This window comes from Thalassophryne amazonica, chromosome 4 (assembly GCF_902500255.1).
Source record: "Thalassophryne amazonica chromosome 4, fThaAma1.1, whole genome shotgun sequence".
NCBI classification, from domain to species: domain Eukaryota; kingdom Metazoa; phylum Chordata; class Actinopteri; order Batrachoidiformes; family Batrachoididae; genus Thalassophryne; species Thalassophryne amazonica.
The window spans coordinates 50,847,506-50,875,493 of record NC_047106.1 but is presented as its reverse complement, the minus strand read 5'-3'; the positions used below and the strand labels follow the sequence as shown (position 1 = coordinate 50,875,493).

Below are 27,988 nucleotides of genomic sequence, written 5' to 3'. Positions count from 1 at the left end.
ACCCATATTGGCCTCTCTTCATTGGCTTCCTGTTAATTCTAGAATAGAATTTAAAATTCTTCTTCTTACTTATAAGGTTTTGAATAATCAGGTCCCATCTTATCTTAGGGACCTCGTAGTACCATATCACCCCAATAGAGCGCTTCGCTCTCAGACTGCAGGCTTACTTGTAGTTCCTAGGGTTTGTAAGAGTAGAATGGGGGCAGAGCCTTCAGCTTTCAGGCTCCCCTCCTGTGGAACCAGCTCCCAATTCAGATCAGGGAGACAGACACCCTCTCTACTTTTAAGATTAGGCTTAAAACTTTCCTTTTTGCTAAAGCTTATAGTTAGGGCTGGATCAGGTGACCCTGAACCATCCCTTAGTTATGCTGCTATAGACGTAGACTGCTGGGGGGTTCCCATGATGCACTGTTTCTTTCTCTTTTTGCTCTGTATGCACCACTCTGCATTTAATCATTAGTGATCGATCTCTGCTCCCCTCCACAGCATGTCTTTTTCCTGGTTCTCTCCCTCAGCCCCAACCAGTCCCAGCAGAAGACTGCCCCTCCCTGAGCCTGGTTCTGCTGGAGGTTTCTTCCTGTTAAAAGGGAGTTTTTCCTTCCCACTGTAGCCAAGTGCTTGCTCACAGGGGGTCGTTTTGACCGTTGGGGTTTTACATAATTATTGTATGGCCTTGCCTTACAATATAAAGCGCCTTGGGGCAACTGTTTGTTGTGATTTGGCGCTATATAAAAAAAAATTGATTGATTGATTGAACCATATATTTGAAATTAATTGGTACAACTCTGTGTGCAGCATGTAAGACCCAGATGTTGTACTTTAGGATTCTTCCACCAACAGGGAATGGGTTCTTGAACCAGTGCAGTCATCTAGCAAACTGGCCCCTGTTTCCACCAGTATTGTAATCAAGCACAGGACACAGTTTGTGCTGATAAACAAGCATTTTTTGGGGCGGGCTCCAACTTTAAGTTGGTCAAAATGCTCTGAATGGTTCAAAATGTGTTGCACGAACCAAAACGGTACACGTTCCCTGTACGTGGAAAAGACAAAGTTCCCCTTCTTGTGCTGACTGTACTCACTGATGTGAGATCAGAGCTGGACTCTGGTTTGGACACTTGGTGGCTGTTGAAGAAAATCGTCTTCTTGTCTAGAAGCGAAATGAAACCACATGTGTAATTTATACAAAGATCAAGTTATAACTCCAGAGAACCAAACTGTAAAGCCAGTGTGTGCTGAAGCGGTGCAGACTAACCACAGGGACCAGAGGGGAAGTTCTTGAGTGAGGGCCTCTCTACGCAGAAGTGTTTATCTCCCACTACAAACACCTTGTGTAGAACAGCTCCATGGTTCACAAAGCTTTGGAGCACACAGGGTGGATGGATCTTAGACAGACTCCCTCCACTGAAAATCAGCGACATCTGGCATGTCCACAGAGAGACCACAGTGACCAAATACACAATAAATGACAAAATAAACACAAAACGTTTTGTCTCAAAGTGATGCTTCATGAATGAGTACAGCACACACCTCATGAGAAAGTGAGCCATGAGCCACTCTGGTTTTACAAACTGCAGTCAATAAGGACAACAAAAGTCAAAACATAAAGCAGATTTATTTACCTTCAATTTACCTGATTCTCACTTAATATCAATTTCTTATATAAAGTTTAGAATAAAACATGCACATTCATGCAAACTAAACCTCGACATTATGCAGTTTTTATAAAGCATGTATGTATGTGTATATATATATATATATATATATATATATATACACACACACACACACACACACACACACACACACACACACACACAGGATTCTCAGCAGGATTAAAGGCGTGAGTATTGTAGGAGGGTCCAGGGGCATCACTCCCCACCCCACAAAATTTTGAAATTTATAACCCTTTGAAACACTATTTCCTGCATTGTGAGGGCCACTTTGTGTCTTTGTGTTGCTACAAAAAAAAAAAAAACACAGAAAAGCCCTCCCCTGTTGGTTAAATCACAGAATAGGTGCCCAAATCACAGCATAGGGGCCCCCTATGCTCAAATGTGCCGCAAGAGCCCACCTGCTGTGAATCCTTTTAAGATTTTGTGGCTCAACTTGAAAAAGGCTGCCTGACAGAACCTGAGCAAGTTTGACAAGTTGAACTGTCCAGATTTCAAAGCCGATAGAGAGCATCTGTACACGCAGACCTACAGTAAAGATAAAAGCTGCACACACAAAGCACAAAGTGCTGATGTGTACTTGTGCAGTCGATCAGCTTTTGTTTTACATTTGGCAATGTCAATCACATTTTAAAGATTTACTTTCACTTTAAATGAAACATATATCTATTTTTAAATATTAAATGATCTTAATATTATGATTTGAAATCATAAATCATGAAAAAGTTGCAACCATTCGGGACGAGAATTCGTATCAACACTATTTACAGATGTTGTGTAACAGGAATGAAGTGAATGTGCATCATTTTAAAGTAATAACTACAGTAAACCAAGAGAACAATCAGGGTGTGAGTGGTATGGTGAACTGACTGAGAGGGAAGCTTAAGCCTTTGGTCACCACGGCATCCTGAATGGACGCCATGTCGCTGGCACTGTGGACCTCGAGATAGGCCGGACTGCAGATACGCCAGTCTGTGAATACAACGCGAATAACTTTGAGATTCATTCAACAAGACTGCACAACAAGCAGGTGTTATTATTTAAAAATATCAATCAACTAAATTATTATATGGCTGTGACACTACGCGTGCTCTGATTGACTGATTAACAGTCGGATATTTTCCCATATCCGGACCGGTTACCATGACAATCAGTCCACAACGCGTATTTTTGTTACAAACCAGGAAGCTAAAAACACGATTAGAAAAATGAAGTCGGACATTAACGTACTCCATAAATATCTAAACAGCATCAGAAAAAACACATGGATTGAAAGTTTCAGAGTTAACGACCGGATCATCTCTTAGCAAGTTCTTCATGGAGGTGAAGAAAGCGAATGAGCCCAACACCGTCAGCAGCATATTTGGGCGATACTGTAAGTTTGCGTGTTTATATGTATAAAACAGCCATATAATAAACAAATTATTAACCTTGCTTGCTCGGTCTGTACGGGGGTATCAGACCTCTGTGTTTTTCGTACTTATACCTTTGTCTGATATTTCCCTGTACAGACCGCTTGCTTGGTTAATAATCCTTTAGTATTTACACTATCATACACTCAACAAAAATATAAACGCAACACTTTTGGTTTTGCTCCCATTTTGTATGAGATGAACTCAAAGATCTAAAACTTTTTCCACATACACAATATCACCATTTCCCTCAAATATTGTTCACAAAGCAGTCTAAATCTGTGATAGTGAGCACTTCTCCTTTGCTGAGATAATCCATCCCACCTCACAGGTGTGCCATATCAAGATGCTGATTAGACACCATGATTAGTGCACAGGTGTGCCTTAGACTGCCCACAATAAAATGCCACTCTGAAAGGTGCAGTTTTATCACACAGCACAATGCCACAGATGTCGCAAGATTTGAGGGAGCGTGAAATTGGCATGCTGACAGCAGGAATGTCAACCAGAGCTGTTGCTCGTGTATTGAATGTTCATTTCTCTACCATAAGCTGTCTCCAAAGGCGTTTCAGAGAATTTGGCAGTACATCTCTCAGGGAAGCTCATCTGCATGCTCGTCGTCCTCATCGGGGTCTCGACCTGACTCCAGTTCGTCGTCGTAACCGACTTGAGTGTGCAAATGCTCACATTCGCTGGTGTTTGGCACGTTGGAGAGGTGTTCTCTTCACGGATGAATCTCGGTTCACACTGTTCAGGGCAGATGGCAGACAGCGTGTGTGGCGTTGTGTGGGTGAGCGGTTTTCTGACGTCAATGTTGTGGATCAAGTGGCCCATGGTGGCAGTGGGGTTATGGTATGGGCAGTGTCAGATCCCGCTTTTTAGATACACGGCACACGCTCACCCTCCGATGAGTGTGTTTGTGTAAAAAACAGCTCTCCGTCTCTGGGGTCCGACCTTCGTGTCTCCACGGGTATTACCCGGCAGAGCTGCACAAAGGCTGTTCAAGCTGGTGGCGAGGAGATTGGTCTAGCTGCTCACTGCCTCCATCCGGACGTCCACCCCGCTGAAGCTGATCTCGCACCCCGGTTGAATAGCCTTCTCAGGAACCAGGATACGAACCGGCCACGCCCGTTAACGGCAGCTCTCCTCTTATGGATCAGGGCTCTTGGAATGTTGCTAGATTTTGAATTTAGTGACTCGTACAGCGAGTCCCCAGGATGTGTTATTTTCATTAAAAAACCAGACTAACCTTTAAGAGCCTTTTTGATGTTGTACACCCAATAAACTTTAACTTTTACACCTTAAGAAGCATCAATAATCCAATGTCCGAGCCTTAACACTTTAACTGCATGCTTGGAAATTTATTGCAGGTTTTGCAAGTGCCAATAACATAATCAACATAGATTATATGGTGATAATTTCACAACAGTAATTCAAGTATAATTAGAATAATGATTGGCAGAGATTTTTGCTTTTAATTCAATAATTCTGACTGATCTTACTTTGACTGGGACTGGATTGACTTCTTAACAATTTTTTCTAGGAGTGAGGGAAGGAGGTTTTTGAGGTTAGGGTCCCCAGCTCGATGAACTTGATTTCCTCTTCATCAGCTATTAATTGTTAGCTGACCACGAACCTTGTGTGATGTTGTAATCCTTCAGGAAGTTAATCCACATAAGAATTTATTCCGTCTTCAATCAATCGAAAGTTGATCTAATCCATTCTGGTATGCGGTGATGTTCCTTGAGAGAGAAATCGTTGAACATTCCCCACTCAGACTTAAGGCCAGTGGTTACTCTCAGTTGTTCTGCTACTCCGTGACTGGACGGCCTGAGTGGGAGTTGAAAACTCTCTCAAATGATCTTTTATGGCTCCAATCCTCTCACTCCACGATTCCAATTGATGCTCACAAGATGGTCAAGTCTTGTGATTTCCTCGTAGCAGGGGAGTAGTGGCAACAGCACCTCTCCCTGGAAGAATAACCCCGTTTTCTGGTGTTTCACAGTTTATATATGTGCTTGACTCTTGTTGTCCTCAGATGATCTTAGTTACCATGGGGATGCTGTTGACTCAAAACCTCCTCCCTTCTCCTTCTGCTTACTGGAAATCTCCGCAGCCCTTGCCAGTAACTTATTTCTCAAGTTCCTCTTTTCTGAGTATTCATTCTTTTAAATCTTTTCTTCAAAATCACTCCAGTCATATTCAATCATTTCATTACAACTCTCTTTCACATAAAAACAATTCATATGATCATATACAAACATTTTCATTCCTTATCATTCATATTTTACCAACATCTTAATCATTTGATCAGTTGTTTAACATCAGCTCTTCTTGCCCTGCTTGCGACATCTTCTTCACTTCCTCTTTTTTCTCTGACTCTGCACTCTTTATGAAAAACAACTCATATAATCATTAATTTCACTTATTTGTAACATACTTTTTCTAATACTTTTTCTAATCAACTCTTAATTTTAACACATTAATACTTCATTTGATCATACTTGTCATGTTAGAATCATTCTTAGACATATTCCCTCATCTTCACCACCGAGTTCATTCCGTGGGCCTCCCCATTTGCAATGGAAAAGTCCGGTATGACCTCACTTACTCCTGGAAGGTATCAAACACTGTGCAGTTTAATCCAACAGCATGTATATTAATTCCATGGCACGTATTATATTCCAAGATGAAAACAAGCTGAAAGCAAGCTTAAAGTCATCTTTCCTGACAGCAGGCGTCTGTTATGGACGAAGAACACAGGTGCATTTTATTTATGGCATTTTGAATGCACAGAGACACCGTGACGAGATCCTGAGGCCCACTGTTGTGCCAATCCAGGAACATCACCTCATGTTGCAGCAGGATAATGCACAGCCCCATGTTGCAAGGATCTGTACACAATCCTTGGAAGCTGAAAATGTCCCGGTTCTTGCATGGCCAGCATACTCACCGGACATGTCACCCATTGAGCATGTTTGGGATGCTCTGGACCGGCGTATACGACAGCGTGTACCAGTTCCTGCCAGTTCCTGAAGAGGAGTGGACCAACATTCCACAGGCCACAATTGACAACCTGATCAACTCTATGCGAAGGAGATGTGTTGCACTGCATGAGGCAAATGGTGGTCACACCAGATACTGACTGGTATCCCCCCCCAATAAAACAAAACTGCACCTTTCAGAGTGGCCTTTTATTGTGGACAGTCTAAGGCACACCTGTGCACTAATCATGGTGTCTAATCAGCATCTTGATATGGCACACCTGTGAGGTGGGATGGATTATCTCAGCAAAGGAGAAGTGTTCACTATCACAGATTTAGACTGGTTTGTGAACAATATTTGAGGGAAATGGTGATATTGTGTATGTGGAAAAGGTTTTAGATCTTTGAGTTCATCTCATACAAAATGGGAGCAAAACCAAAAGTGTTGCATTTATATTTTTGCTGAGTGTACTTTGTATTTAGTGGTGATTTCATTCTCTGTATATTTTTATTGTGTGTATTTTTACCCAAGGCCAAATTATGGCCATTGGGCATTGCGAAGACTTTGAGTCTGCCTGTCCATCTGTCTGTGCTCAGCATAACTCCATTCCTATTACTTCCAGGGTCTTCAAATTCACAGGAAGCATTCTTGGGACACAGACCTTGGACAAGTTCAAAGACGGCTAACCTTGACCTATTTTAAGTGGTCAAAAGGTCACATTTTTTTCTACACACTCTTTCATTGATTACATGCTCATACGGTTGAGGGTACTTTAATATTGTGTTCTGTATTATATTTTGTTATGCCTGGTAAGTTGCTGCTGTAACATAATTTCCCAGTCTGGCATCAATATCACCCATCTATCCTTTTATCTGATGACCAACCAACTAACCTGAAGTAGCAACTTACCTCTGAGTGAATAGTGCAGTTTGCTCATGATCCCATAGGACACAAAACGGTCTAGCAGCCGGGTCATGGCAGGAAGGGGGTCCAGTAGAACTGTACTGGGATGAGCTGACACATAATTCTATAATTTAAACACAGACAATAACATCTGTATCCCTGCATCAAATGTTGAACTAATAAATGCATACCACTATGTTAAATATGTAATACTTAAATAATAATTATTAAAATAATAAGTCAGTGCAATGTTACTTGAAAGTTAGACAGGAGCTGCTGTGATTGGCTGTCATGTGTGGCTTCCACAATGACATCAGAAAGCTTGTGAACAATGACATCAAAGGGCCCCTGAGGTGCCAGCGGCTGAGTGAGGTCAATCTGCAACAGAATTATATGTGGTTGGGGAGTGCAACAGAGCGTGGGGACACAACCTAAATCATCTTTATCAAACTCTGACCAGCAATCACAAATAAAAGTCAGTGGCAGCTTTCAAATGGGTCACCTACATAGACTCATGGACAAACCCTCTGGGAGGGGTGAAGCCCATGTGGGTTGGTTCTGGCAGTGCCTAACTCCTCAGAACTCCTGGGCAACCCATCAATGGGCAAAGGGATGGAGCGTGAGCAAAACAGATGCAACATAGGAAGGAAGGACAAATGAGGCCCGAAAACACCCACTTGTCATCAAGTCACTAAGCTACTTAAAGGACATGTCGCACCGCAATCATAACAATTTAGATTCAGGCTGTTATTGACCATCTGATCATACACCGGGATTACTTTGTGCACTTCCATGACCAGTTTCAAAGTATATGGCATTCACAACAAACAGCTACGGAGACTTCTGAAACAAAGTACTTGTGAGTACTCGTGAATACTCGTGTGTTTCCGACAGCGGTGACGTAGCTTTTAGAGAAGTCCCAGAGTGTGCTTCAATGGAATGTAGCTGTTAACGTTAAGAATGGAGCCACAGATTAATTCCAAAGTTTACATAAGTGTGATGTCGTGTGATGACTTGTTTGACAAGTGTAAAGTTTCATGTAGTCACAGATACGGTAAAAAGATTAAGTGCACCTGCACAGCCATTAGTCATAAACGCTGCCTGTTGAAATCAAAACAAAACGCTTATAAGTGTTGTATATAAGTGTGAAAAAAAAAATTATATATGTATATATACATATATATATGTGTATATATATATATATATATATATATATATATACATATATATATATATATATATATATATATATACATATATATATATACAACCCCTGGCAATAATTATGGAATCACCGGCCTCGGAGGATGTTGTAAGAAATCGCCTAAAGGAAATGGGATTTAAATGCAGAAAAGCTAAATGAAAGCCATCATTAACACCTAAACAGAAAAAAACAAGGTTACAATGGGCTAAGGAAAAGCAATCGTGGACTGTGGATGACTGGATGAAAGTTATATTCAGTGATGAATCTCGAATCTGCATTGGGCAAGGTGATGATGCTGGAACTTTTGTTTGGTGCTGTTCCAATGAAATTTATAAAGATGACTGCCTGAAGAGAACATGTAAATTTCCACAGTCATTGATGATATGGGGCTGCATGTCAGGTAAAGGCAGGGAGATGGCTGTCATTACATCATCAATAAATGCACACGTTTACGCTGATATTTTGGACACTTTTCTTATCCCATCAATTGAAAGGATGTTTGGGGATGATGAAATCATTTTTCAAGATCATAATGCATCTTGCCATAGAGCAAAAACTGTGGAAACATTCCTTGCAAAAAGACACATAGGGTCAATGTCATGGACTGCAAATAGTCCGGATCTTAATCCAATTGAAAATCTTTGGTGGAAGTTGAAGAAAATGGTCCATGACAAGGCTCCAACCTGCAAAGCTGATCTGGCAACAACAATCAGAGAAAGTTGGAGCCAGATTGATGAAGAGTACTGTTTGTCACTCATTAAGTCCATGCCTCAGAGACTGCAAGCTGTTATAAAAGCCAGAGGTGGTGCAACACAATACTAGTGATGTGTTGGAGCGTTCTTTTGTTTTTCATGATTCCATAATTTTTTCCTCAGAATTGAGTGATTCCATATTTTTTTCCCTCTGCTTGGTCTAAAAAAGTAACCGTTACTGACTGCCACAATTTTTTTTCCTGATTTCTTATAGTGTTTCTTAAAGCCAGAAAGTTGCCATTTGAAATGACTTTAGTTTTGTGTCATGTCTGTGATCTGCTTTTTTTCTACAAAATTAAACAACTGAATGAACATCCTCCGAGGCCGGTGATTCCATAATTATTGCCAGGGGTTGTGTATATATATATATATATATATATATATATGTGTGTGTGTGTGTGTACAGTGAGGAAAATAAGTATTTGAACACCCTGCGGTTTTGCAAGTTCTCAATGTATGATTTTTTAAAATTATTTATTTGTGTGTTACTGCTGGAAATATGTATTTGAACACCTGTGAAAATCAATGTTAATATTTGGTACAGTAGCCTTTGTTTGCAATTACAGAGATCAAATGTTTCTGTAGTTTTTCCACCAGGTTTTCACACACTGTAGCAGGGATTTTGGTCCACTTCTCCATACAGATCTTCTCTAGATCTTTCAGGTTTGGAGTTTCAGCTTCCTCCAAATATTTTCTATTGAGTTCAGGTCTAGAGACTGGCCAGGCCACTCCAAGACCTTGAAATGCTTCTTATGGAGCTCCTCCTTAGTTGCCCTGGCTGTGTGTTTGGGGTCATTGTCATGCTGGAAGACCCAGCCATGACCCATCTTCAATGCTCTTACTGAGGGAAGGAGGTTGTTTGCCAAAATCTTGCAATACATGACCCATCTATCCTCCCTTCAATACGGTGCAATCGTCCTGTCCCCTTTGCAGAAGAGCACCCCCAGAGTATGATGTTTCCACCCCCATGCTTCATGGTTGGGATGGTTTTCTTGGGGTTGTTCTCATCTTCTAAACATGGTAAGTGGAGCTGATTCCAAAAAGCTCTATTCTGGTCTCATCTGACTACATGACCTTCTCCCATGCCTCCTCTGGATCATCCAGATGGTCACTGGTGAACTTCAAATGGGCCTGGACATGTGCTGGCTTGAGCAGGGGGACCTTGCTGCCCTGCAGAATTTTAAACCATGACAGCATCATGTGTTACTAATGTAATCTTCAGGTCATTGACCAGGTCCTCCTGTGTAGTTCTGAGCTTTCTCAGAATCATCCTTACCCCACAAAGTGAGATCTTGCATGGAATCCCAGACCGAGGGAGAATGACAGCCATCTTGTGTTTCTTCCACTTTCTAATAAATAATCATAACAGTTGTTGTCTTCTACCAAGCTGCTTGCCTGTTGTCCTGTAGTCCATCCCAGCATTGGGCAGGTCTACAATTTTGTCCCTGGTGTCCTTAGACAGCTCTTTGGTCTTGGCTATGGTGGACAGGTTGGAGTGTGATTGATTGAGTGTGTCAACAGGTGTCTTTTATTCAGGTAACAAGTTCAAACAGGTGCAATTAATACAGGTAAAGAGAACAGAATAAGAGGGCTTCTTAAAGAAAAATTAACAGGTCTGTGTGAGCCAGAATCTTGCTGGTTGGTCGGGGTTCAAATACTTATTTGCAGCAGTAACATACAAATAAATTATTAAAAAATCATACATTGTGATTTCCAGATTTCTTTTTAGATTATGTCTCTCACAGTGGACATGCACCTAAGATGAAAGTTTCAGACCCCTCCATGATTTCTAAGTGGGAGAACTTGCAAAATCGCACTGTATATATCCTCACTGTATATATCCTCACTGTATATATCTGTGTCTTCATGTCACTTGTGAAAAACAATGTTGCAGAGACATTTCACGTCCATGTACAAAGGCAGTAAAACAGCTGAGATGTGGGCTAAAACAGGGTGCTGCGCTGTTTTAACCCACATCTCAGCTGTTAATTGCGGCTTATTGACAGCAGCAGCAGATATCCACCACAGCTCCCTGAGGTGAAGTATTTTAGCTCCTCGTTCCAAAACAGCTTCTCCGATAACCCAATATCCATATTCCAACAGGCGCAGACAGTCCCTCTGCCCCAGCCGCCGTCCCTGCTGCACCTCCACACTGGTGCTTCCTGCCTATGAATCTCGGAAGGAAGAAATTCATTGCAAAAATATGGTACAAGCCAGTTGTCAAAGATTCATATTTACCATTAGTGTTTACTACAACCCCTGGCAAAAATTATGGAATCACCGGCCTCGGAGGATGTTCATTCAGTTGTTTAATTTTGTAGAAAAAAAGCAGATCACAGACATGACACAAAACTAAAGTAATTTCAAATGGCAACTTTCTGGCTTTAAGAAACACTATAAGAAATCAGGGGAAAAAAAATTGTGGCAGTCAGTAACGGTTACTTTTTTAGACCAAGCAGAGGGAAAAAAATATGGAATCACTCAATTCTGAGGAAAAAATTATGGAATCATGAAAAACAAAAGAACGCTCCAACACATCACTAGTATTGTGTTGTACCACCTCTGGCTTTTGTAACAGCTTGCAGTCTCTGAGGCATGGACAGTACTCTTCATCAATCTGGCTCTAACTTTCTCTGATTGCTGTTGCCAGATCAGCTTTGCAGGTTGGAGCCTTGTCATGGACCATTTTATTCAACTTCCACCAAAAATGTTCAATTTGATTAAGATCCGGACTATTTGCAGGCCATGACATTGACCCTATTCATCAATGAATATGACTTTCATCCAGTCATCCACAGTCCACGACTGCTTTTCCTTAGCCCATTGTAACCTTGTTTTTTCTGTTTAGGTGTTAATGATGGCTTTCGTTTAGCTTTTCTGTATGTAAATCCCATTTCCTTTAGGCGGTTTCTTACAGTTTGGTCACAGACGTTGACTCCAGTTTCCTCCCATTCGTTCCTCATTTGTTTTGTTGTGCATTTTCGATTTTTGAGACATATGTGGTCTATTAGATAATAAACCGACCCTTTTATTTTTTTTTTAACTATATGGATTTGAATGACGTGCGATTACACCAATCATGCTTGAACCCTCGTGCGCATGCGTGAGTTTTTTCACGCGTGTCAGTGACATCATTTCCCTGTGGGCAGGCCTGGAATGAGATGTGGTCCCGCCCTCTCGGCTGAATTCCTTTGTTTCACACGCTGCTCGAGACGGCGCGCATTGCTTTATCAACATTTTTTCTGGACCTGTGAGGAATATCCGAGTGGACACTATTCGAGAAATTAAGATGGTTTTCGGTGAAAAGTTTAACGGCTGATGAGAGATTATGGGGTGTTTCTGTCGGTGTAAGGACTTCCCACGCAGCGGGACGTCGTGCAGCGCTTCCAGGCGCTGTCGTCGGCCTGTTTCGACCTGAAAACATCCTAATTTAAGGCTTAATTCACCCAGGACATCGTGAGAGAACAGAGAAGATTCAGAAGAGGCCGGCATGAGGACTTTATGCGGACATTCCACTGTTTAAGGACATTTTGTAATGAAAGACGTGCGCGCAAATTCGCCGAGTCGTTTCCGTGACAACTCGGCGAATCTATGTGCGCTGCGACAGGAAAAACACCTCAGTGTTGAAAACCATTTGTAAAATTCAGGCGGCTTTTGATGGCTTTCAACAAGTGAGTAACTGAGAAATTGTTTAACAGCTTGGGCATGTTCCAACTTGCCCGTTAAGGTTTCCAACGGAGGTGTTTTTCCTATCGCGACCCCCCGCGGTCAGGTCCAGCCCAACATGCGACTCTGCCCGCACGTTCTTTCATTACAAAATGTCTGTTAACAATGGAATGTCCGAATAAACTCCTCATGCCGACTTCTTCTGAAAGTTCTCTGTTCTCTGACGACTTCCTGGATCAACAGAGCCTGAAATGTGGAAGTTTTCAACTTGAAACGGCGAGACGCTGCCGCCTCGAAGCGCAGATCGCCGTCAGGCGCCATGGGCCGTCCTTAAAGCGACAGTTACAGACCAAAATCTCTCATCAGCCGTTAAAATTTCTACCAAAAACCAGCTGAATTTATCGAATGGTGTCCACTCAGTTGTGCCTTATAGTTTTGAAAAAAGTTTTATCAAACAAAGCAGCAGTCTCTGAGCCATTCCTAAACAATGAAAAAAGGACGAGAGGGTGGGCCACTCCTCACTCAAAGACTGCCCACAGGCGAATGACGTAACCGACAGGCGTGAAAAAACTCTCTCATGCCCACGAGGGTTCAAGCATGTCTGATGTAATCACACGTGATTCAAATCCATATGGTTTTTGAAAAAAATAATAAGGTCGGATACTTTTCTAATAGACCTCATATTGCTTTAAGTTTTCTGTCTTGATGCTTTGATGTCTTCCTTGGTCTACCAGTATGTTTGCCTTTAACAACCTTCCCATGTTGTTTGTATTTGGTCCAGAGTTTAGACACAGCTGACTGTGAACAACCAACATCTTTTGCAACATTGCGTGATGAAACACGATGATGATCACTCCTTTTTAGATGCAGACTAACGAACAGATCTGATTTGATGCAGGTGTTAGTTTTGGGGATGAAAATTTACAGGGTGATTCCATAATTTATTCCTCAGAATTGAGTGATTCCATATTTTTTCCCCTCTGCTTGGTCTAAAAAAGTAACCGTTACTGACTGCCACAATTTTTTTTTCCCTGATTTCTTACATTGTTTCTTAAAGCCAGAAAGCTGCCATTTGAAATGACTTTAGTTTTGTGTCATGTCTGTGATCTGCTTATTTTCTACAAAATTAAACAACTGAATGAACATCCTCAGAGGCCGGTGATTCCATAATTATTGCCAGGGGTTGTATTATTGTTTATATTTGCTTTCACTTTTGTGATACTACAGTGTACTTTAATGTGCATTCACATTGCCATCCAGTAGATGGCGCTATTTAATCAGCGCTATTCACACTGCCATCTACTGGATGGCAGTGTGAATAGCGCCCGGTTATATCACATAGTTGTGCTGTATCACAACTTAACAAACAGAATTTTCAGTTTGCAAATGCTTTTTTCTTACAAATGAAAAAAAGACATATTTTACAAATACCCAGTTATTTAAAAAAAACCAACACACACGTTGCAGTAACTTGTGTAGCCACACAGGAACATACCTCATTTTTAGACCAACATGCACATTGGCACATAAATTAACACAGTTATGCTCACTACTTACACAACTTGGGCGCTGGGCATGAAAATGGCAACTATGTTGGTTCTACAGTATCAACAGCATTTACTCTTTGCTACGCACTGCTTTGTGCCAGTGTGAAGATAGGGCCCAAGATCTTTTCTGAGTAGTATGATCATGCCAAAGCTGATTAATTTTCCCATCAGATTTGTGTTGTGTGTGAATGTACTGTACTAGAGCTGCTCTGCATATGGCCACATACCAATACAAATCATAACAAGCATGAATGAAAACTTTCTAAACAAAACAAAAAAATAGTTTCATTTCATATACTTCAATTTGTAATGTGAACATATAGAGACAAAAAAGGGAGGAGAGGGGTTGGGGCCACTGTTACAGACAGTGTATTTCCACTGCATCATGTTTGACCCCTGATTAAAAGAGAAAGGTGTCACAAAAGTCTCCGTATAGCAGCAGGTTTCTGCTAAAACATTGTCAGATAGTGTTAAACACAACATAGAAGCCAATCCCTGCAATTTATTGATCTTTGTTTTTGATGTCTTATTGGCCACTTTTAAGGCATGTACACGTCACCATAATGTAGAAGAAGGTGAAACCAGCTTCTCCAGGACTGCTGCAGAAATATTCATGCAGTAAAATCTGTGAGCAGGTTTCCAATAACACGTCGTGCAGATTACAGGAGGTGGCTGCAGGTGGCTGTGACAGGGTTACTGCAGTTCTCCACACCTGTAACTGACATTCTGTGTGTGTGTGTCTGTACATGCACCTCATTCTGAGCTACTTCACTCCTGTCAAACTATAACCTGTTCAGTGACCTACTGCCTCTCTGCCTCTCTCTGAAAAGAAACATGAGTACGAGGTCTGTTAGAAAAGTATCCGACCTTATTATTTTTTTTAAAACCATATGAATTTGAATCACGTGTGATTGCGTCATACAAGTTTGAACCCTCGTGTGCATGCGTGAGTTTTTTCATGCCTGTCGGTTGCGTCATTCGCCTGTGAGCAGGCTTGGAGTGAGGTGTGGTCCACCCCTCTCGTCTATTTTTTATTGCGAATAAATGTCTGAACGATTTGGAGCTTTGCTGCATCAGTTTTTTTCCAGAAACTGTGAGAGACCTCCAGGTGGACACCGTTCGAAAAATTAATATGGCTTTCAGGGACAATTTTATGGGGATTAAACAGATTACGGGGTGTTACTGCCGCTTTAAGGACGGCCCACAACTGCTGAGAGCGCGACGTGCTCCCAGCCCCCATCGACAGGCTGACACCCCGCTGGAACAACCACATCATTTCCAACGTGAAAGCTTTGTTGACTTTTCACAAAAAGTCAGAATATGTGGACATCAGCACTTTTTCCGGCACATTCCACCGTTACAGGAATTTTTTTCATGGAAAGAAAAGTGGAGGGACGCGCCACGGCTCCATTCATTACGCGGGACAAAACCACCTCGGTGTTGGTCTCTCAGGACAGCTTTCAGGTGGATTTCAGATGGATTCCGGTTGCTTTCCAGTCATGTGAATATCCGATTGTGATTGTGCATGAGCTGGACATGCCAGAACATGTCCCGTGAGGCTTCATCACGGCGTTGCTTTGCGCCGAGCGGCTACACCGCGACGCGCGGAACTCCTCCGTGCGTCTGTCTTAATGTGCCGGAAAAGTGCTGATGTCCATGTCTTTTCACAATTCCTGTGCTAGTCAGATGACATACCGGATCAAGACAGCGTCCAGTTTAAAAATCAACGGCACATTTCACTGTTACAGGAGTTTTTGTCATGGAAAGAGAAGCTGCTCCACCGCGCGTCGCGGTGCAGCCGCTCGGCGCAAAGCAACGCCGTGATGAAGCCTCACGGGACATGTTCTGGCATGTCCAGCCCATGCACAATCACAATCGGATATTCACACGACTGGAAAGCAACCGGAATCCGTCTGAAATCCACCTGAAAGCTGTCCTGAGAGACGAACACTGAGGTGGTTTTGTCCCGTGTAATGAACGGAGCCGTGGCACGTCCATCCGCTTTTCTTTCCATGAAAAAAACTCCTGTAACGGTGGAATGTGCCGGAAAAAGTGCTGATATCCACATATTCTGCCTTTTTGTGAAAGTCAGACGAGGTCCCGGATCAACAAAGCTTTCACGTGATGATCTGGTTGTTCCAGCGGGGTGTCAGCCTGTCGATGGGGGCTGGGAGAGTGCCGCGCTCTCAGCAGTTGTGGGCCGTCCTTAAAGCGGCAGTAACACCCCGTAATCTGTTTAATCCCCATAAAATTGTCCCTGAAAGCCATATTAATTTTTCAAACGGTGTCCACCTGGAGGTCTCTCACAGTTTCTGGAAAACAATTGATGCAGCAAAGATCCAAATCGTTCAGACATTTATTCGCAATAAAAAATAGATGAGAGGGGTGGACCACACCTCACTCCAAGCCTGCTCACAGGCGAATGACACAACCGACAGGCATGAAAAAACTCACGCATGCACACGAGGGTTAAAGGTTGTCTGACGCAATCCCACAAGATTCAAATCTATATGGTTTTTAAAAAAAATAAGGTCGGATACTTTTCTAACAGACTTCGTATTTCTGTGTTTCATGTACATAAATGATTACAGTGGTTTGAATATTTTAGGGAAATGTTTTGGATTTTTTTTTTTTCTTAATCACTGGGGAAATGGAATATCAACAAAATTCAAGTCTAAGATTTTGTCTGTGACATTAACGGATAGCTAAAACTGTTTTTGACCTGAAATCATAATTGAGTCACCACAATGTCAGATTTTTGTCCTTAAAACATAATTACTATTGACTACACACACACACACACACACACACACACACACACACACACACACACACACACACACACACACACACACACACGCGCGCGCGTCTAAATTTAAGAACTGGCATAACCTCTTCAACCCAGACACCTGGCACTTCTTCATTCCTTTAATGTGAATCTTCAGGGTTAGACATTAGCTAAAACACATCTGCACATAAAAAAAACCACTTACCTCCACCACCTCGATTCCGTGGCCACTGTTGAAGAAGTAAAAGTCATAAGTTAATATTGTATTGATAATTTTAATGCCTCACTTGGCGTCAATAACTTAAGCTTTTCTATGTGCCCTGGAAATCCTAAAGGAGCATCATGCATTGGTCTCTGTAAAAAACAAAAAGACTGAGCAAATTTAAAGGGCCCTATCTTGACAATCCATGGCACACCATCAAAACATGCATAGCACAAGCATATTTGGGAGTGTCCACCTCGGCTGTACTAAAGCCATGTAAAGTTGTCTGCGTTGCTAACCAGTTGCTCTAATGAACATACAGTACAGCAAGAATTAAATGAAAATCAAGCAATGTAAATACACTCAACAAAAATATAAACGTAACACTTTTGGTTTTGCTCCCATTTTGTATGAGATGAACTCAAAGATCTAAAACTTTTTCCACATACACAATATCACCATTTCCCTCAAATATTGTTCACAAACCAGTCTAAATCTGTGATAGTGAGCACTTCTCCTTTGCTGAGATAATCCATCCCACCTCACAGGTGTGCCATATCAAGATGCTGATTAGACACCATGATTAGTGCACAGGTGTGCCTTAGACTGCCCACAATAAAAGGCCACTCTGAAAGGTGCAGTTTTATCACACAGCACAATGCCACAGATGTCGCAAGATTTGAGGGAGCATGCAATTGGCATGCTGACAGCAGGAATGTCAACTAGAGCTGTTGCTCCTGTATTGAATGTTCATTTCTCTACCATAAGCCGTCTCCAAAGGAGTTTCAGAGAATTTGGCAGTACATCCAACCAGCCTCACAACCGCAGACCACGTGTAACCACACCAGCCCAGGACCTCCACATCCAGCATGTGTTATGTGTCGGAGCACCGACCCAGCGTTTGACATTAGGACCCAGCATAAAGGAAACAGAGCACGGTTCAAAGGATAACAGAATTTAATGACATAACAGTGAGTGCTCAATTAATAACCAATAAGTGCGCGGTCTGGCGAGGTGGAAAAACGGTGCGCTCCCAGCAGCACAAACGGTCCGGAGCCAGAACAGTTCGGACCCAAGGACCCCGCCGACACCCCCCAGGGGGCCGCGACCAACCGAGTCTGTGAAAGAAGAAACCATAATGTGAGTCCACCACTCCACACACAGAGAGACCACTCAAAGGTGTACATAATCAGCAAACACTTCCTGGCTTAATCACCAATCAGCTTCCCACCCTGCAGGCATGGAACACCCAGTTCAATTCTCCACTGCAGTGGAAGCTGATTAAATGACTAACATAACAGCTCAATATAATAAGGTGTGAGGGACACCACATCTACTGACTGTACTCATGTTAGTCACAAAACCTAAAGTACCTCAGGAAGTGCGCTGACGAGCGTGAGACCTCAACCCCTCCTCTTTCACAGACCATGGCATCAAACCTGGTATGGTCTCTGCGTCCATAATGATGAGATGGTTCTCCAAACGTCGATCTCACCCGCCTGGTCACAAGGTCGAGTCTCTGGCAAATACACACTGTGTACTCCAGACTTAAATGCAACCATGCCCCAATCCATACAGATGCACCACAGCTGTGAGTCCTGACGAGCTGCACATGACAAGCCTCAGGTGATCAGGGTGAGGTCCTGATAACTCAGCCACACATCAGCCACTCAGTCCTGAATGCATGCCACCTGGAAGGAAAGACAGAAAACAGAAACAAAAGCCAGCCAGGCACCCCAGCCACACAACAGCATGTTCACCTCCAAGATCGTCTGAGACCAGCCACTTGGACAGCTGCTGAAACAATCGGTTTGCATAACCAAAGAATTTCTGCACAAACTGTCAGAAACCGTCTCAGGGAAGCTCATCTGCATGCTCGTCGTCCTCATCGGGGTCTCGACCTGACTCCAGTTCGTCGTCGTAACTGACTTGAGTGTGCAAATGCTCACATTCGCTGGCGTTTGGCACGTTGGAGAGGTGTTCTCTTCACGGATGAATCCCAGTTCACACTGTTCAGGGCAGATGGCAGACAGCATGTGTGGCGTCGTGTGGGTGAGCGGTTTTCTGATGTCAATGTTGTGGATCGAGTGGCCCATGGTGGCGGTGGGGTTATGGTATGGGTAGGCGTCTGTTATGGACGAAGAACACAGGTGCATTTTACTGATGGCATTTTGAATGCACAGAGATACTGTGACGAGATCCTGAGGCCCATTGTTGTGCCATACATCCAAGAACATCACCTCATGTTGCAGCAGGATAATGCACGGCCCCATGTTGCAAGGATCTGTACACAATTCTTGGAAGCTGAAAATGTCCCAGTTCTTGCATGGCCGGCATACTCACCGGACATGTCACCCATTGAGCATGTTTGGGATGCTCTGGACCGGCGTATACGACAGCGTGTACCAGTTCCTGCCAATATCCAGCAACTTCGCACAGCCATTGAAGAGGAGTGGACCAACATTCCACAGGCCACAATTGACAACCTGATCAACTCTATGCGAAGGAGATGTGTTGCACTGCATGAGGCAAATGGTGGTGACACCAGATACTGACTGGTATCCCCCCCAATAAAACAAAACTGCACCTTTCAGAATGGCCTTTTATTGTGGACAGTCTAAGGCACACCTGTGCACTAATCATGGTGTCTAATCAGCATCTTGGTATGGCACACCTGTGAGGTGGGATGGATTATCTCAGCAAAGGAGAAGTGCTCACTATCACAGATTTAGACTGGTTTGTGAACAATATTTGTGGGAAATGGTGATATTGTGTATGTTGTGTGGGCCGCCGAAGAGGAGGTACTGCTGGCTCACCACCACCGGATGGCGCCCTGCTTGGAGTGCGGGCTTCAAGCACAAGAGGGCGCCAGAACCACTGGGAGTGACAGCCGTCAATCATCCTCAACACCAGCTGTCACTCATCATCTCATCATCACCATCACCATAAAGGCCGGGTGGCGACTCCACCTCCTCGCCGAGAAATCTCCTACGATACAAGGTAATCTCTCTGCTGACTTATACGTCAAATAATAATCTGATCTGTTTTGCAGCTGTTTTTTCCTGGTGGTATTTCCTTGACTGGATTTTTGGAGCTGCACGTGTGTATGATTGGAGGTGGAGGCTCTCCCTCCACAAGAATCAATAATCAAGGTTGCTGGGTGTGAGGATTCACACTCACTACCTTCTGTTTTTTTTTCTGCCAGCAGTACCAGGGCCGACAACGGAGGACAGAGACCACCTGGGGACTCGGGGCTTGGCGGCTTCGGTGTTCTTCAGGCCGTTGGTGGTAGAAGCGGTGTGGGTCCCGGCTCTTCGTTCATCTGAGGTCTCCTATCTTCGAGCCTGCCCGCAATCCTCTTGTGTGTGATTGGCAGTACCTTTGTTTATTTTACGTTGTGTTCTTGTGCAACATTAAATTGTTACTCCTTCCCTTATCCATTGTCCGTTCATTAGCGCCCCCTGTTGTGGGTCCGTGTTACGACACCTTCCCAACAGGATTTCTCGGCCATTCGTCATGGATCCCGAGGGGCGTCAACCACAGCTTGAACAGCCAATGGGAGAACAGGGAGCGCAGGCGTCAGCAGGAGGCGTGGTAAGTGATCTGCAGCAAATCCTTACCGCTTTCACTGCTCAGTTACAGCTGGTAACTGAGCAAAATGCAAGCCTCAATCAGAGGATGGAGGCTCTCACCGCCAGAGTGGAAGCACGCGAGCCAAGCGTCGCTGCAGTGTCTCCTCCTGCTGGTCCGGGGCCTAATGTAGATGTTCCACTGGCCGTTCAACTACCCCCCCCACCGTCCCCTGAAGCTTACATAAGTCCTCCTGAACCGTACGGAGGCTGTGTGGAGACGTGCGCAGACTTCTTGATGCAGTGTTCGCTCGTTTTTGCACAGCGTCCAGTCATGTACGCGGCAGACGCCACCCGGGTGGCTTATGTAATTAATCTGCTTCGAGGTGAGGCACGCGCTTGGGCTACAGCGCTCTGGGAACAGCAGTCATGGCTTCTGACGTCATACGCTGGGTTTATACGGGAATTCAAACAGGTGTTTGATCATCCCAACAGAGGCGAGACCGCCTCGACCGTGCTGCTGTCACTGAGACAGGGGCGTCGGAGCGCGGCCGATTACGCTGTCGACTTCCGCATCGCGGCTGCGAGGTCGGGTTGGAATGACGTCGCGCTCCGCGCCGCCTTCATAAGCGGACTGTCTCCAGTACTGAAGGAGCATTTACTGGCTAAGGACGAACCGCAGACATTCGACAGGCTTGTCACTCTGGTTATACGCTTAGACAACCGTTTGAATGAACACCGTCGGGAGCAGGCCGGGGGGCGTGGCCGGGCACAAGCCGTCCCTCTCTCTTCCGGGTCTGACGGGGTGACGTCGTCCTCACGCTCCATTGCCGGTGGGCTCCGTGTGGCAACAGCTCCCCCTGCTGACGAAGCTATGGACACGAGCAGGGCTAAAGTGAGATCAGATATTAAACAAAGGAGACTGGCCCGCGGGGAATGTTTTTACTGTGGCTCATGTGAGCACCTGTTAAAAGACTGCCCCAAACGGTCAAACACCAACGCCCGTCCTTTAGACACTGGGCTAAGGGTGGGCCATAACATGTGCACGGGAAGTTCCCGCAAATCAGCACGAATCCCAGTGGTAATCCTGAGTGGGGATTTAACCCTTCACGCCCCAGCACTGGTGGACACCGGGTCCGAAGGGAATCTGTTGGATAGCAGATGGGCAAAGGAAGTGGGGCTCCCCCTAGTGGCTCTGCCTTCGCCCTTGAAGGTACGGGCACTAGATGGCACTCTACTCCCGCTAATCACACACCGGACCCAGCCTGTGACCTTGGTTGTGTCTGGGAATCACCGGGAGGAGATAGTGTTTTACGTGACATCTTCTACCTCCCGAGTGATTTTGGGTTTTCCTTGGATGGTGAAGCACAATCCCCGGATCGATTGGCCGTCTGGGGTCGTGGTGCAGTGGAGCGAAACCTGCCACCGGGAGTGTTTAGGATCCTCGGTTCCCCCCGGAATGACGGCTAAGGAGGAGGTTAAGACCCCTCCCAATCTGACGGCGGTGCCAGGGGAGTACCATGATCTGGCTGACGTCTTCAGCAAAGATCTGGCGCTCGCCCTTCCACCACACCGACCGTACGATTGTGCCATCGATTTGGTTCCGGGCAGTGAGTTCCCGTCCAGTAGGCTGTACAATCTCTCACGTCCGGAACGCGAATCAATGGAAACCTACATCCGGGACTCCTTGGCCGCCGGGTTGATCCGGAACTCCACCTCCCCGATGGGTGCTGGTTTCTTTTTTGTGGGCAAGAAAGACGGCGGACTTCGTCCATGCATCGATTACAGGGGATTGAACGAGATCACGGTTCGCAATCGATACCCATTGCCCCTCTTGGATTCGGTGTTCACACCCCTGCATGGAGCCAAAATATTCACCAAACTCGATCTTAGGAATGCGTACCATCTAGTTCGGATCCGGAAGGGAGATGAATGGAAGACGGCGTTTAACACCCCGTTGGGTCATTTTGAGTACCTGGTCATGCCGTTCGGTCTCACTAACGCCCCCGCGACGTTCCAAGCCTTGGTTAATGACGTCCTGCGGGACTTCCTGCACCGGTTTGTCTTCGTGTATCTGGATGATATACTCATCTTTTCCCCGGATCCTGAGACCCATGTCCGGCATGTACGTCAGGTCCTACAGCGGTTGTTAGAAAACCGGCTGTTTGTGAAGGGCGAGAAGTGTGAGTTTCACCGCACTTCTCTGTCCTTCTTGGGGTTTATCATCTCCTCCAACTCCGTCGCCCCGGATCCGGCCAAGGTTGCGGCGGTGAGGGATTGGCCCCAACCAACGAGCCGTAGGAAGCTGCAACAGTTCCTCGGCTTCGCAAACTTCTACAGGAGGTTCATTAAGGGTTACAGTCAGGTCGTTAGCCCCCTGACCGCCCTGACCTCCACCAAAGTCCCCTTCACCTGGTCGGACCGGTGCGAGGCCGCGTTTAGGGAGTTGAAACGCCGGTTTTCATCTGCTCCAGTTCTGGTGCAGCCTGATCCTACTCGCCAGTTTGTAGTAGAGGTGGACGCCTCAGACTCAGGAATAGGAGCCGTGCTGTCCCAGAGCGGGGAGTCCGATAAGGTTCTCCATCCTTGTGCCTACTTTTCCCGCAGGTTGACCCCCGCTGAACGGAACTATGACGTGGGCAATCGAGAACTCCTCGCGGTGAAGGAGGCTCTAGAAGAGTGGAGACACCTGTTGGAGGGGGCTACGGGGCCTTTCACGGTTTTTACGGACCACCGGAACCTGGAGTACATCCGGACCGCCAAGCGGCTGAACCCCAGGCAAGCCCGCTGGTCCCTGTTCTTCGCACGCTTTGACTTCCGGATCACCTACCGCCCCGGGACCAAAAATCAACGATCCGATGCATTGTCCCGGGTGCACGAAGAGGAAGCCAAGGTCGGGTTGTCGGACCCCATCGACACCATCCTTCCCGAGTCCACTGTCGTGGCTACCCTCACCTGGGACGTGGAGGAGATCGTCCGGGAGGCCCAGACTAAGAACCCGGACCCGGGAAACGGTCCGAAGAATAGACTCTACGTTCCACCAGAGGCTAGGGCTGCCGTCTTGGACTTCTGCCACGGATCCAAGCTCTCCTGTCATCCTGGAGTGCGTAGGACCGTGGCAGTAGTCCAGCAGCGCTTCTGGTGGGCGTCACTGGAAGCCGACGTCCGGGACTACGTCCAGGCCTGCACCACCTGTGCCAGGGGCAAGGCGGACCATCGCAAGACCAGGGGTCTCCTCCAACCCCTGCCTGTGCCTCATCGCCCCTGGTCCCACATCGGTCTGGACTTCGTCACGGGCCTCCCGCCGTCCCAGGGCAACACCGCCATACTGACGATAGTGGACCGGTTCTCCAAGGCGGCCCACTTCGTGGCCCTCCCGAAGCTCCCAACGGCCCAGGAGACGGCAGACCTCCTGGTTCACCACGTCGTGCGTCTGCATGGGATACCGTCGGACATCGTCTCGGATCGTGGTCCCCAGTTTTCCTCGCAGGTCTGGAGGAGTTTTTGTAAGGAACTGGGGGCCACCGTGCGTCTCTCGTCCGGGTACCACCCACAGACGAACGGCCAGGCAGAGCGGGCGAACCAGGAACTTGAACAGGCTCTTCGTTGTGTCACCTCCGCTCACCCGGCGGCCTGGAGTAACCATCTGGCCTGGATCGAGTACGCTCACAACAGCCAAGTATCCTCTGCCACCGGCCTCTCCCCCTTTGAAGCGTGTCTGGGCTACCAGCCTCCGTTGTTCCCACTTGTGGAGGGAGAGGTCGGGGTACCCTCGATCCAGGCCCACCTGCGGAGGTGCCGCCGGGTGTGGCGGGCCGCCCGCTCTGCCCTGTTGCAGGCCCGGACGAGGGCCAAGGCCCATGCAGACCGCCGGCGTTCCCCGGCCCCTACATACCAACCAGGGCAGGAGGTGTGGCTATCCACCAAAGATATCCCGCTCCAGGTGACCTCCCACAAACTCAAGGACCGCTTCATCGGGCCGTTCCCCATCGCCAAGATCCTCAGTCCGGCCGCAGTGAAGCTAACTCTCCCGGCTTCACTGCGGATCCATCCGGTTTTTCATGTTTCCAAACTCAAGCCATACCACACCTCACCGCTCTGCTCCCCCGGACCCGACCCACCTCCTGCCCGGATCATCGACGGGGAGCCGGCATGGACCGTTCGTCGGCTCCTGGACGTCCGTCGGATGGGTCGGGGCTTTCAGTACTTGGTGGACTGGGAGGGTTACGGACCCGAGGAACGCTCCTGGGTGAAGAGGAGCTTCATCCTGGACCCGGCCCTTCTGGTCGATTTCTACCACCGACACCCGGACAAGCCTGGTCGGGCGCCAGGAGGCGCCCGTTGAGGGGGGGGTCCTGTTGTGTGGGCCGCCGAAGAGGAGGTACTGCTGGCTCACCACCACCGGATGGCGCCCTGCTTGGAGTGCGGGCTTCAAGCACAAGAGGGCGCCAGAACCACTGGGAGTGACAGCCGTCAATCATCCTCAACACCAGCTGTCACTCATCATCTCATCATCACCATCACCATAAAGGCCGGGTGGCGACTCCACCTCCTCGCCGAGAAATCTCCTACGATACAAGGTAATCTCTCTGCTGACTTATACGTCAAATAATAATCTGATCTGTTTTGCAGCTGTTTTTTCCTGGTGGTATTTCCTTGACTGGATTTCGGAGCTGCACGTGTGTATGATTGGAGGTGGAGGCTCTCCCTCCACAAGAATCAATAATCAAGGTTGCTGGGTGTGAGGATTCACACTCACTACCTTCTGTTTTTTTTCTGCCAGCAGTACCAGGGCCGACAACGGAGGACAGAGACCACCTGGGGACTCGGGGCTTGGCGGCTTCGGTGTTCTTCAGGCCGTTGGTGGTAGAAGCGGTGTGGGTCCCGGCTCTTCGTTCATCTGAGGTCTCCTATCTTCGAGCCTGCCCGCAATCCTCTTGTGTGTGATTGGCAGTACCTTTGTTTATTTACGTTGTGTTCTTGTGCAACATTAAATTGTTACTCCTTCCCTTATCCATTGTCCGTTCATTAGCGCCCCCTGTTGTGGGTCCGTGTTACGACACCTTCCCAACAGTGTATGTGGAAAAAGTTTTAGATCTTTGAGTTCATCTCATACAAAATGGGAGCAAAACCAAAAGTGTTGCATTTATATTTTTGTTGAGTATAGCAGAACATAAATTTGGTTCAATTCATAACAGGGAGTAACGATGACAAGTCACAAATGCCACAAAGTATACATTCTTGGCCAATGATCACGAATGTGGTGATTTGAGGCAGCGGCGTCAGGTGTCCTCAGGAACTGCTGCAACCTGTTACCAAGCGTTACGATTAATGGCACATGTTGCTGGATAATTATCAGGAACCATTATGCATGGTCAAGAATAAGTTTCTGCGTAACAGCGCATCAATAAGTTCTGTCACACTATGAATGAGGCGAATTGTCTCCACACACACCCCCATATTCATCCATCAGCTGCTGAACAATTCAGATTGCTCCAGTTTGCTCCTTTAAATCCACAGCAGATGAACTTTGTGACTGCATTCTTAGTTGGTCTTTGTGCCATGGAGTGGCGCACAGAGAAGACTGAGAGAGCCAAATCTGTGGCTCCACGCGGCTCTCGTCTCGCTCATTTTCCCAAACATCAGGCACATGCAGCAGGTGGAACACCTGCAGGAGCACGCTGAGGAGCATTTTAACGAGACTTTTAGCCAACTTGGTGTCACTGTCCTTCAGCATACTGCAGCAATGAAAATGAATGCAGTGCAGCAGGATTTAATTGTGCGCACGTCAGAGAAGAACGCTGTCACGCTCTATTAAGGATCAACACCAATCAAGACGGATCAACACGCTCAGTTACAACCTCCACGACATGAGGCGAAATGAGGGTGGTGATTTTTTTGACAGCCAAAAACACGCTCCACAAAAATCACGAATATCACGCACCAACACGCTTTATTAAAAACCTATTCAGATGCGTTTAAGTCACGTTAAGAATGTCAGGAATGTGCCAAGAATGACGCAAATATGACATTCATAACGCGTCTTGCCTATGTGTAAATGCAGCATTAAGGTCTACACCTTACCCAGCCCATGAGCAAGGACAGCAGTGTCAATGTTGAAGACAAACTCTCACAGTGTTTTTTAATTATTTATTATTAGATTAGGAAACCTCTAGCAGACTGGAGTCAGTGGGGGTGACGTCTGCTATAACCTTTGTAGGTTTTCTGTTAGCTAAGGCTAACAGAATAACTTTAGTATGCATGTGTGATGAAAGCATATTTTTGCAGGACTGGGTGGTGGTGGTTTTCATCATGGGTGGCCTGTGTGTGGGTAGAGCAAAATATGACCTACACACTGCCTTAGTAACTCTTTCACCATCAGGGAAATTAATGTCACCAAGCTACGGATACCAGCTAATTAGTGCTGACAGTGCTATTGGTGCTACTATATAAATGAATTAAGACTAAAATCTAGGATCTAAAATATGTTTTGGATCAATTCAAAATAAAATCCCTCATTTTCTCAGACATTATCCATCTGCTTACCAAACTACGTCAACATCCTTTCCCAAATTTGTGAGTTACTGTAAATGATGCTATGTGCCAAACATTTTTCTGCATCCCAGTTCTAGAATATAGCCGCAATCACCTCCACAATTGAATCACTTATTTCTTTTTCTATGTTCTATATGCTCACCAAGTTTCTTTGAAATTCATTAATTATGTTTTCAGTTATCCTGCAAACAGACAGACAAGCACGGGTGAAAACAGTACTTCCTTGGTGGAGGTAAAGAGCAGAAGTGGACATTGAATCTGTTGTGCAAATTTTAACAATGGCGCATCAGTGCTACAACATGTGAAGAAACACAACCTGCTGGCTGTATTTTTTCCAAAGATGTCGCATTATACAAGCCTGTGTCAGTTAGAGGTGGGCGGATCAATCCTAATATCGATAATGTCAATACCAATGCTGGTATTGATATTGAACGATCCTGGTGTAAAAAGATCGATACTCAAGCTTTTTTTCTCTCCCGCACGCACTGACTGCTGCCCACGCAGATTCATCAAAGTCTACTCTCTGTCTGTAAGAGTAGCGCTGCGCTGTGTCACACAACATGGAGCAGCGCACCCTTGTATTGTGGTTTGTCAGCCCTCTAGCTCAGGAGATTTTGTTTTAAGTTGTGTTGAGTGATATTTTTTTAAAACAAAAATGTTGATTGTGATAATAAAGTATTTTGTTGTCGCGTACAATGTTTGGCGAAATTCTATCCTAGGTCTTTTGGATCCTTT

At 45.7% G+C, this 27,988-nt stretch overlaps 1 protein-coding gene across 1 annotated transcript in view; it reads right to left on the bottom strand.

The window, feature by feature from the left end:
* The window catches only part of LOC117508202 (inositol-tetrakisphosphate 1-kinase-like), a 37,382-nt gene that overhangs the window by 7,288 nt on the left and 2,106 nt on the right, over positions 1-27,988 (bottom strand). Inside the window, exons 2-8 of the mRNA XM_034167869.1 lie at positions 17,133-17,157; positions 7,226-7,348; positions 6,977-7,094; positions 2,541-2,642; positions 1,528-1,568; positions 1,253-1,418; positions 1,080-1,147 (exon numbers count right to left, since the gene is read on the bottom strand). Of these exons, the coding sequence (XP_034023760.1) occupies positions 1,080-1,147; positions 1,253-1,418; positions 1,528-1,568; positions 2,541-2,642; positions 6,977-7,094; positions 7,226-7,348; positions 17,133-17,157 (643 nt within the window). The remainder of the gene's footprint in view (positions 1-1,079; positions 1,148-1,252; positions 1,419-1,527; positions 1,569-2,540; positions 2,643-6,976; positions 7,095-7,225; positions 7,349-17,132; positions 17,158-27,988) is intronic.